Here is a 12,783-nt window from a genome sequence, read left to right as displayed (position 1 = left end):
CAATATATCAACAAAAAACAAATCAAATTTCAGAACACATTCGCAATTGTGAATGTATTAAATACAACTGAACTATTTGTTACAATTACTGTATCAAAGGTAGTTATTGCTCATGTGAACAGGGATTCACCAGAAATTAAACTAAACATTAAAAATCTTTAAGTATCTATATAAGTATGTATAACGGTCTAATAAAACTTGTCTACAAAGAGGGGCTACGAAGATATGCAAATTAAAAAATGAAAAAATATGTCGTTCTCTGCGACGGAGTCACCATTTGAAATCGTAATGTACTTACTTGATGCATTTATTGCTGTAGGTGAATTAGGAGATGAGAAAATTGACATTGTAGCTCTGCTGCGGAGCATAATATATATATGATAAAAGACAACTTTTATTGATAAAAGCTGTTGCAGTAATAGTGTTTATTGCATACCCGTTGAATAATGAGGACAAACCACACATATTGAGCTAGCCCCAAAGTAAGTTCGAGACTTGTGTTATGGGATACTAACTCAACGATACTATATTTTATAACAAATACATATATAGATAAACATCCAAGACCCAGGCCAATCAGAAAAAGATCGTTTTCCATCATGACCCGACCGGGGATCGAACCCGGGACCTCTCGGTTCAGTGGCAAGAACTTTACCACTGCGCCACCGAGTTCGTCAAAATTTATAATCAATTTATATCAATATATTATCAATAGTTAATACAAACATTGATATCAATCGAGAAACACTAATAAAAATTCGCGATGTTTAGTCACTATCCTTTTGTCATAGTTAATTGTTATTATAATGCAAGATAGCATTTTTGAACACAATTTGAACGTTGACGAGCGACGCAATGAGTCGTTGCAACAAGGCGAAAAAGTTCAGTGCAAAAATTGTAAGTTGTTTCGCTTTTACGCTAGTTATAGGCTTGATGGCAATTTTTTGTTTTGATGACTATTCAATAGAAACACCAGTGAAAAAAATACTGTGATAATGACAATGCTTTCAAAGATATGACAAAAATAAAATCACACATTTTCGAACTCGTCCAAATGCTCTACACTAAATGACTTGTAGGAGTGACAACGTCACAACTTGCTAAAATGTTCGCTAAAAATGCTATGTGATGACTTCATAATAAAAGTTTTTACAAAATTTTTGTTTTTTAAATTTCATACTTTATGAAAATGGATAATTCATCACAGTCTTTATAATGATAATAAATATATATCTATTTTATCAAAATTATTCATATTTTGTACAATTTTCTGAACTTGTCGACTACCCCATTCAATGAAAACAAAAATCAATTCTACATCTAAAAACTAACAGAGTAATAAGATAAAAAGGAACTTTTAGTATTCAAATAACATATCATGGTTCCACTTTCTTGTGATGCACAATCATGGGGATTTCTTCAGCTATGACTGTGCGCAAGGCAAAAAGGTTCACTTTAAAAAGATTGGGGTCATTCCACGACAGAAACACGCCATAAAGATCTGGTCTATCATATCCCGATTTGACGGATATTTTCCCATCTTTAAACCAAATCCAAAACTGAAGGTAGGCGTTCCTCTGCCACTGCAAATTACATTTCACGATCACTACGACTTTCCCGTCTTTGGATATACTGCAATACTTGCCCCAATATTCACCGATATGTATCTGCAAAACAATTTTATTTCACATCCTTGGTTTAATTCATGGGCAAAAACATTTTAAAAAAATACCTATGTAATAGTAAATTCAGGGAATATGAACAGGTATTTTACGGATGATATTGTATTAAATTTATGCGTCCTCTGTTAGGCAAATATATTGAACTATAAAAATCAAAATAAAATCATTTATTCAGAAATTAGGCCTTCACAGGCACATTTTAACGTCATATTCTAAATTAAATGATGTTTACCAAAGCTACAAACTACTAGCATTTCGGAACGACCACTGCTGAGAAGAAATGCCGAAAGAAACTCATTCAAACAGTGTTGGTCCCTATTATGCCAGAAGGGCTTACCATTTTTTAAATATAAATTTATGTATACCTATGTATATCAATCACGCCAAAGAATTTCAGTTGAAAATGTAAGTTTTACATATTCAACAGAAATTTGTAGACCAATACGACAGAGGTTTTAAGATGGTTGTTAAATCTACAGGTTCCAAGACAGTTGACCATTAAATATCAATATCAGCAATACTATCTAGTTGATCGCTGATATTGACTCAAAATGACACGTTGGAGCACAAGTTTTGACTGTTTGTGGTGAACTTTATGCCAGGCGTCTTGGCTTGTGATGTGGTAATGTAAATTTAGTCTATAATCGTTCTATGAATGTTGTACATATTATGGCAATAGTTAAACAGTTCCTTACCAAAATATTAGGTTTACATTTCTTGTAGTCCGAGCACAGCAAGATAAAAAACTCTCTCCACACGTGTTTGCCCAAGAACACAGCAATATTAATAGGCTCGTCTGTGAGAGCGTAGTAATTGTACAGACCAGTTATATTTACTGTATCTGAAAAGAGAGCCAGGTGTATTATGTAATGTAGAACAAAACCACGATGCATCCGTAAAAATGTTTGTCAGTTCAATCAGTTGATTCTAACATCCGTTTCAATATTAATATAAAGATTTTACCTCAACAAACATAGTTGGGTGAATTTTTGACCATTTCGATCACCGTCACCTATTCTTCAAATTTCAACAAAAACATATATATATATATATCTTTATATGTTATTCCAGGTTATATTCGACCAGTGAGTGTATCAATTTTCATAACAATCGGTCCAATAAATTTTGCGTGAAAGATTAACAAATATGCATACAGACATTTAGCGGAATAAACATTTCTGGAATTCGACATAATAGTCCGGAAGGCCTATATACACACAAATTTGCACATTTAATATAGTAGAATTATGATAATAATAAAAATTAAATTAAAAATGGTCAGGAATGAATAGCTACAAATAAATTATTGAAGTGAATATTAAGTCCGTGAAAAGACTTACCAGTATATGATCGTGTTTTCTCTTCAAATCCTAATTCACGTTCCTTCTCACGTAGACCATAATATGTGATGTTTTTGTATTCTGTGTCAATGACAAGTCCATCTGAAATGTACGATTTTACTTTTATAGTCACATTTATTCAGTTTCAAAATTTGATAAGATCAGATAATCGAACTGCAGGCCTAGCATCAACTTTTACAGAACGATTCCAATGCAACTCAGTTCAATTTAGGAACCTAAAATTAATCGCATTCATACTAAAAATTAAGTCGATGGTACGAATTTGCGATGCAGTTCAGTTTAGGTCGTAAAGTAGATCGCGTTAAGAGATGATAGTAAGCTTCCTGGGCTATTTACAAGCTTTTTAATAATAAAATTAGTTTACAAGCTAGTTATCTGTATCATTAAGGTACATGAAAACACTATATTTTACAGGATTTGCTGCAATAGTTGTTTAATTTGCAGGACTCTTATAAGCAAGAAAAAGGTAGTTATTTGAATCTTAATACTTAAAGAGAAGTATTTTTTGATTTCTTTACGGTAGCCGTGGCTCGCTTAAATTAGTACCTACCTTAATCACGGCGACAGTTTGCATGTTCGTGTGACTATTAACTCGTTTTAAACAATATATACTTACACTAGATATTGCCCGAGGCTTCGCTCCCGTGAGAATTTTGATGGCCTATAGCAATCTTGGATAATGTACCTTTCTTTTGGTGAACTTATGAAATCGGTTCTGTAGTTTCGGAGATTACCCACCTCAAAGATACAAACTCACAAACGTTTACCTCTTTATAATAATAGTGTAGATGGTACTTAAAGTTCATTAAAAAATTAAAAAATATAAATATAAAAATTAAATTATGTACCTACTTAATAAATTCAAATTACAACAAACAAAACCAATACGATTACATTATATATATATAGACAATTGACATTGGACAAATTACACATATTGAACTAGCCCCAAAGTCACCCGAGCCAATCAGAGATTATTTTCCATCATGGCCCGACCGGGGATCGAGCCTGGGACCTCTCGGTTCAGAGGCAAGCACTTTACCACTGCGCTACCGAGGTCGTTAGTTACCAGTTACCATGTAAGTATATATTGTTTACAACGAGTTAATAGTCACACGGACAATAACATGCACACTGTAGCTGTAGGTAGGTAACTAATTTAAGCGAGCCACGGCTACCGTAAAGAAATCAAAAATATACTTGTTTGCTCTTTACATCGCGGATTACAATACTAACAACTGTATTATTTAATTAATTTTTTGTAGCTGTTACAATTCAGAATAATAATGCCGCACAACTTTTCTCTGTTTCTCCTAATGGTTAGCTGGGAGAGAATGCTTATAGCATTAAATTCGCCATTTGTTTATAAGTATGTTTTTACTTGGAACAATAATAAAGTCTTATAAATAAATATATAAATCATGTAGCGAAACATTATACTTACTATAGATAGTCCATACTGTGTCACAGTTTTGATTTTGGAGCGTAGCAAAAGCGACCCTAGAGGCATATACATAGTCATTATGACATCTAAGCTGTCGCACGCCTGTCACGTCCACTATTATTGTTGTATAACTTTTGAACCCTGAAGTGAAGGCACCTAATTGTACCTTGAATTTTCTGGTTTCATAATGTTTTATGGCGCTACCAGCAACGTAACCACTTTGTTTGTTCCACAAATTGGAAACAGTCGTAGGTCTTGTTACGTGACGGCAATCCATATGACTTGTTGTCAAAAACACCTGAAAATAATAATGTATCGTCTATATACAAACTGATCAAACTCTGACTTGCTTTTTTAGAAAGTGTGGCACACCCTTTAATTTGCCAATTGTCTCCTAGATTTGCGGAGCTCATACTTTTTTGGACCTTTTGTCCTGCACACTGGTCGATTCTTATTAACTTGTGTGTGAAATGCAGAAGGCAATGGCAAACCACTCCATTAATAATGCCAATAAAGTTGTTGTGTGTGTTTCATTCCACGTAATAACCACGACCCTCGGCCATGAGGAATACGACTATGAAGAAGAAGATAAAGTGTTCATTCTTTACCATCACTAAAGCAGGGATACCTACGAAATTAATATTTATAGGAGGGTTACAATCGTTTTGAAACTTCACTGTCATGGTACCATTTCAAATAAGATTATTGTAAGCTTGAAATGGAACGGAATCATGATTGTTCTACTCAACTTGATGGTTAGTACCCAGACAGAAATAACTTGCCATTTAACACAAAAGAAAAAAATTATCTTTGCAAATCTGGAAGTCGTTTCTATATATCATTCACCAAAACGATTATTTTTCCAACGTCATAGTTAATAATTCATAGTATATTAAAAAACTAACACGAAAGTAAATTAACTATTCAACTTACTACAATATAATCGCCGCCCCTATTATATATATCGTCGTGACGACGGAAGGTAAGAGTCACGGAGCAATTTGATTTTACATCAAATTCGAAAGTATGTACGAACGATGTACTGCCGTGAGTAAAGGAAGGCTGCAAGAAAACAAAATTACATACTGATTGGTTACATATACATATATATATATATAAATCCACCGAAAATTGGTTTGAACGAGGTCTAATTATGTAAGTAGTTTTTTTATACGTCATAAATCGTAAGCCGCAATTTACCTTTCATTCAATCAACGCGAATATACGCGACTTTTTAATTATATATAAGATTTGTGAGTTAAATTATATATATTATAATTAATATACTATTAATTATCTCATAATATATATAATTTAACTCACATATGTATATATATCTACTTGCCGAGTTTTAACTGTATGGTTCTTATACTGCTGTATGTGTATGGCTGTGACATATGGACGGACGGACGGACAGACAGACAAACATGACGAATCTATAAGGGTTCCGTTTATGCCATTTGGCTCCGGAACCCTAAAAATGATAGTAAGAAAACAATCGATCTGTTTATATTATTTATATTTCAAGTATTATGACCAATACGAGGCTAATATGTTTCGAAAAGTATTATTGACAGTGCGAGCAGATAAATAAATAAATATGTATGGACAAATCACACAGATTGAGCGAGCCCCAGCCCCCAAGGTAAGTTCGAGACTTGTGTTATGGGATACTAACTCAACGATACTATATTATTATAACATTTATGATTTACCGGACTTGGAAATTGTATTCTATTTTAAATGGCGTTAAATGCTAATACAAAAACTTTGCAATAAAAACGCTAGATGGCGCTGTGTGTATTTTAAATGCGGATATTTTATTTCAATTATTTTAATCTAAAAACGGTTCTCAAACTGTTTTCGAAGGCATTTAAACGGGCGAAGCCGCGGGTAAACAGCTAGTTAATAAATAATAATGAACTTTGTAATAATTTATGGACAAAAACTGAAATATGGGCGAGCGAAGACGCGGGGAACAGATAGTCTTTAAATTTATTTACTGTACGAGCAAGAAACGTACCAATAGAAATATCTTTCCTTCTTGATGACCGTATATAAAAGTGGAAGGGCCTGGTTGTGTTCTGAAACCTGCAAAATAATCTGATTATACTGTACTACCTATATAGATTTGAAGGCGTTGCTCTCACGTAAACTCGTGCTCCATATAATTATGATATTAAAAATATTTAAACTGTACAAAACTCTGTACAAATAAGATAAAATTGCTGTAAAATTGTATTCGTTGTAGGTCGCCATTACTTTTATCCGAAATAGTAGACAAATATTTATTTGTTGACTGTACTGTCTCTCTCTCATCGCTATATACTTCCAGTGGCATTGAAGCCACGAACCCGCCCTGGGCTTGGGCGTAAAAAGAAACAATAGTTTTGAAGATTTGACATAATATTTACAACCGACCGCCTGCCTGACGTCAACCCTCTTTAGGGATGCTATTGTTGCCTATCCGCTCTGCCAAGGCTACTTGCTTCTTAGCCGCCTCAAAATAAAGTACGTAAGTACACAAACAGCATATGGAAACAGGATTGTGCTTATATACATATATAATCGAGCGGACAGTTTCCCCCGGCAGCACCCGTTCACGAGTTGATGCATGGGTCAGCCGTCGCGAACCTAGAGATTCCTTCATCCGTTTACAAATCGCTACTAGGGCACTGGCTGTCCTCAAATTAAATCATTTTGTAGTAAGATACAGAATATTATTTTCAACCGTCGCCATCGCTTACGGGTCATTTGGCGATTATAAACACTAGTTAATTTGGACCGCGGCAGCCAGTCCCAGTCGTTTGGGACGACAAGATATTGGGACCATTCCCCGTCAAAACAAATACACTAGTTTCATTCCACATAGAGGAAAAGCAGGAAAGCGGAGTTGATAAGCATTCTTAGGAATTGAAATCCCAGAATTATAAAAAAATAAAAATACTTACGGTACGGAAAATTGTATATCGTACTTGTAGTTGTAGTTCTAGTAGTGGTAGTACTAGTTGTTGTTGTTGTAGTTGATGTAGTTGTGGTCGTTGTTGTAGTAGTCGTGGTGGTGGTAGTCGTCGTTGTGCTTGTTGTAGTAGTTGTCGTTGTGGTAGTAGATGTTGTTGTCGTCGTCGTTGTGGATGTAGTTGTTGTTGTTGTGAACGGAGAAGTAGTGACCACAATCTTGACAGTGTCAATCCCATAAGCGTTCCCCTGAAAATATCAACCTAATAAAAAGACAAATTAATGAATCAACTATATGTATATAGTTGGTAAAAAAATGTATTTTTTTACAAGCTTTTATCTACTTTGACCTGTGCCGTTGTCTGTCTGCAATAAATACATATATATTAAATAAATATATTAGGACGAATCACACAGATTGAGCTAGCCCCAAAGTAAGTTCGAGATTTGTGTCATGGGTTACTAACTCAACGATACTATATTTTATAACAAATACATATATAGATAAACAGCCGAGACCCGGGCCAATCAGAAAAAGATCATTTTCCATCATGACCCGACCGGGAATCGAACCCGGGACCTCTCGGTTCAGTGGCAAGAGCTTTACCACTGCGCCACCGAGGTCGACTAAGTAATCAAATCTTGCAAGTTAAATTTGATCCACTTCCCTGTTTCCAATTGAGCTGAAATACATACGAGTATGTATATCAGATAACAATGCAATATTGTTATGACAGAGCTGATCTGATGATAGAGCTGGAAGGTGGCCATGGGAACTCCGCAATTAATCGACGCAACCCCATCGAGTTTGGGCTTATTTGATTCGTCTTGACGAGTAGACCTTGTTACCATATAGTATTTGATACTATATGGTAACAAGGGTCTGATGATGGAGCTGGTGAACATGACCAGATGGTGCACCCAGGGTCGGTTCCCAACGAGGACCCTTCTCAATGGTAATATTTTAAATAATATAGAAAAATATAAAAGCATTGTCCCAAAAATGTAATTTTTGTTCAAACTTATTACAGTACACCATTAAACAGAAATACGAAACGGATGGTACAGTTTTGATAACATTTTATTCTTGTTCAATAGAAAATTTAATAGAAATTGCTTTTAGGTTTGCTAAACAAACATTTGTTTAGCAATTTCTAGCCTTAACAATGTTTAAGTAAGCTCAAAAACTATTAGCATTATTAAATTTTTAATTTCTTGAGTATCTAACGGCTACGTCGTGCGTCGTGACTATGGACAGGTTTATTGCCTCTTATTGTTAATGTATTGTAGGTTTGCCACGCCACGGAAAAACTTTCTCGAATTATTATTAATAGTTGTTCGCCGCGAACTCACGAACACAACATTTTTTTTTACAAAATTGTTACTATTTCAAAAACAACAACAAACAACATTCGTGGGGCAACAACCGATTGTTGCCCCATGAACTTAAAAATTCTATTGACAGATCCTATATACCTTTTGAATTTCATCAAAATCAGACCGAAAGTTGGAAAGTTATCGCGTTGCAAACAAACGTATTTTTCCCCCAAGTTGATTAGTACACCAATTAGGGTTATAATACTAAAAAGCAGCAAGTTACATACCCAGGCGTAGCTCGACCAAGTCAGGGTTGTATTTTTATAAGACACGCCGGAAACCGGGTGCATTTGTGAGCTATAGACAGTCATCCATCTGTAATGCAAACGGCACGTGGCTACAGATAACATAGCTTGATCCCTCGGTTCGCGCTCGGTCCGATCGAACTGCGATCCTATTGTTGTGTAATTGTCTTCTCCAGGCTCGAATGGTTCCTTCATACTTTCACGTGGCGTGTAGGCGTGTACTTCCGCCCTAGCATTGGAACGCTCCATATCCTGCCGTGCATGTTGTACGAGGCGACTTAGGGCAACTGATAGGCAACAACAACATTTCCAAGGGGGGTTAACGTGGGGGCATAGGTAAAATCATAGCAAATTTTTCAAAATTTTAACATTTTTACGCTGATCCTAGACTTCGCGGCGTCATAGCCCCGAATGCAAATGCTCACGCGGAGATGAGTGAGTGTGAGATGAGTTCTTAAACTTGTTTGACGACTTGTCAAAGGCCACCAGCGTTCAAACTCCCAAAAATAAGCGCTTCATGCTGTTTATATAATACGGCTATACCCTAAGTACGGATACATCCAGATTTAGCTAGCTAGATCTAGGTATAAGTTAAATAATAAGGTCGAAAATCGTGTGCACTCATTTTATTGTAATTTTAATTATTAATTCAAAAAATTGAAATTATAATAAAAATGTATGTAATAAAAACGGATGTGCCCAAATTAACTTTAATCTTAGATCATACACCTAATTGTAGCCATAAAGTAACAACAAGTTAGCCTCCCAGATGTAGACAACGAAGATCCGCTGCACCAAGACTAGATCTAGCGAATATACAAGAACTTAATTACTACCAGATATGTATGAATATAAGAATTAGAAAAAAATTACTTACGATATCCACATGCAAAAAGCTGTCTCCGCAATAATTATACGAATAAGTCTGAAACAAACGACAATCCTTGAGCGAGCGAGCGAGCGAACAATGTCTCGAATTGAGCTCGATTAGAGTTTAGGTACTAAGCTTAATTCAGTTAAATGTTATCAACATTTAAAATACCATAGCGGATTTCGTTTAGAAAAAAATATTTATTTGCTATATATAAATAAATAATATAAATAAATATTGATGATGAATTTATTTATTTATAAAATACTCACGCTTGATTTTCTCCTCTGGGTACAAGAAATAGCCCTATTGAAATTATCATGGAAAATATGCCAGTGATCACATATACGAACGTGATTGGATTGTAGTCGGGGCCCGGCGAAATAGCTATTGCATTTGACATGATGGAAAAATCGAGTGCGATGATAAATTGTTAAAAGTAGTCGTTGAAAATTATCACTAAAACAACGACAAAAAAAAGGATGGATATCTTCGCAAAATCCGAGACAAGAATGAAAAAACAAAATCTAATCGGTCTAGTTGCGACAGTGAATTTATCGATAGTGTCGATACTTCAATAATAAAATGTTAGTGTGTGAAAAAAGTGGAAAAAGTATTTGTTTTTCTAGGTACCTACCAAATTTTAAATGTTATTACCATATTTTGATACATAGAATAGAAGTATTAATAAAGGTTTTTTTAAGATATAGTTTTTTTTATATAAAATGTGAAATCGGGTTCTTTTATCGATTCTGGGTTTTGCATAGCCTAATCTAACACACGATTTAGTAGGTCAAAATTAATTAGGTAGGTCAAAATTCGTTTAATATTTATTGTTATATAATGATGTAAATTAAATTGTATCGACAGCGTAATTAAATAGTTGACAATGTAACAACACTAGCTGTTCGAATTGTGGAATACGCAGTTTAAATATTGATTTTCTTTTTTTTTCTCTTAAATATGGTTTTTAGTGTCCGTTAAGATTTTGTATTTCTGTTAAAGTAAACAAAAAGGTTATATGGTAGTTTGCTTGGTTGTTATTAGGGTAATCTTGGATTTCTGAGAGGCGCGGGAAAGGGGACCTCACCGACGTTTCACAATAATTTAAATTCGGAATTCGTATGAAATTTGTCTATCTAATCTTAGCGTAACGAACGGGTTCTGCCTGAGGGAACTGGTCATCTCGTTTCTCATATATTTTTGTGTAAGCTAATTGTGTTACACATCGATATATATATATATTTAATCAGCACTCACAATCATAACCTGTTTGATATACTTCTTGACTATGTACATTATGTACTTTTTTTAAAAACTTTATTGCACAAAAATCTATTTTAAAATAAGATATAACTAATAAAAATATTATAATATGTAAGTATATAATAAATGATAAATATACATACATGTGACATACATAAAGTAAACCATATATATAAATATATATAGAACTAAAAAATACATAAATAAATAATAATATTGTATGTATAATAATATTACGAGGGATGAAAAGAGGAACTAAGGAAATATTTCTTTACTGCTCGCTTGAAAGCAAGGCGACTGGGGGCTTTACGCATAGACTAAGGAATAGCATTCCAAGCCTAATAGCCTAAAAATTTACAGTCATTAGCGGGCTGATTTTTGAAAAATAAATTAGCCTATGTTTGAACGGGTCTCTTTAACTACATGCGTACCAAATTTCATCGAAATCGCTTTAGCGGTTCAACCGAGAGAGCGAACAGACAGACAGATTTACGCCTTTATGATATTAGTATAGACGTTAAGTACTCTTGCATTTAGTGTCAAGTAACTGATCGAAAATGACACAGCTTGTTTAAAACTAAAGAAGTTTTTTTTTTTTATGATTGGTGCACGAAAAGCATTAGATGGAGGAATGTATTTAATAAAAAGCAACAAAAAGTAAATTTCGCTAGACATTATACAAAAGATGTATTATATTACAATCATTAAATTCATGCAAAACCAATTGTTTTTTAACAAAATGTTGCAACCGCCAGCCGTACGAAAATCGCATCTAGATATGAAATATTATGTTTCGATGTCCAAGCTTTTTTAGCTCTTGCTGTGAGCTCGCGACACGCGACCGCTGCCGGAATACAAAGATATTTTACATCAATGCACGAATGTTATGACCAATTTCAGAGATCAATACTTTGATCTCTGAAATTGATTTGTAAATATACCAAATCTGATGTCTGAATTATAATACTCTCTGTCATCCTCACGTGTTAGCTTACATTCGGAGCTATGACGTGTCGAAGCCCAGAGTTCGCGTCAAAAATCACCCATTGGTTGAATTTCATGGCTGTTTGAACGCGGCGTGTAGCGTTTCATTAGTGTCGCACTTTTTTTTTTGTATAAATATATTTTTTTTTTAAATTAAACATTTATAAAATTAACATTGTACCAGTACTTTACTTATTTATAATGACAGCCATTGAAATTCACCCATTTTGAATATTTGGATAGACTTTACATGCCTGACGTCAAAACTCTTGTGGGTTATCAGCTGTCAATGCATGTGTCTCATGTGTGTCTAGGGGGTTATTTTTTACATTGATCCCCGGGCTTCGCGGCGTCACAGCCCTGAACGCAATGGATAACATGCGGAGACAAGGGAGAACGCAAATCACAAACACGGAGAGATTTCCACATCCACAATTCATGCATCTATGTGTTACAATTTGTATGAAATGTGTTTCATAAACGTTCGCGTCGAGAGAAACAAAACTGCGGCCAGCTGAGTTATATTACGAACCGTGCTTTGGAACGGTTAAATACAAACCATGCGAGATTTTGATCACATAGTTCTGAAAAATCT

At 34.5% G+C, this 12,783-nt stretch overlaps 1 protein-coding gene across 1 annotated transcript; it reads right to left on the bottom strand.

The window, feature by feature from the left end:
* Positions 1–1,202: 1,202 nt before the first annotated feature.
* Positions 1,203–11,117, bottom strand: LOC128672634 (uncharacterized). The gene is made up of 10 exons (XM_053749901.2): positions 10,211–11,117; positions 9,945–9,992; positions 9,050–9,137; positions 7,439–7,694; positions 6,511–6,578; positions 5,421–5,549; positions 4,488–4,785; positions 3,023–3,124; positions 2,378–2,523; positions 1,203–1,667 (listed from the first exon to the last, which is right to left on the bottom strand). Exons 1-10 carry the CDS (start codon positions 10,339–10,341, stop codon positions 1,377–1,379), a joined length of 1,557 nt encoding a protein of 518 aa, XP_053605876.1. The 5' UTR covers positions 10,342–11,117; the 3' UTR covers positions 1,203–1,376.
* Between the last annotated feature and the right edge of the window lie 1,666 nt (positions 11,118–12,783).

This window comes from Plodia interpunctella, chromosome 9 (genome assembly GCF_027563975.2).
Source record: "Plodia interpunctella isolate USDA-ARS_2022_Savannah chromosome 9, ilPloInte3.2, whole genome shotgun sequence".
Lineage (NCBI taxonomy): Eukaryota > Metazoa > Arthropoda > Insecta > Lepidoptera > Pyralidae > Plodia > Plodia interpunctella.
The sequence above is the reverse complement of the archived record's forward strand: the minus strand, read 5'-3'. Positions and strand labels throughout refer to the sequence as shown.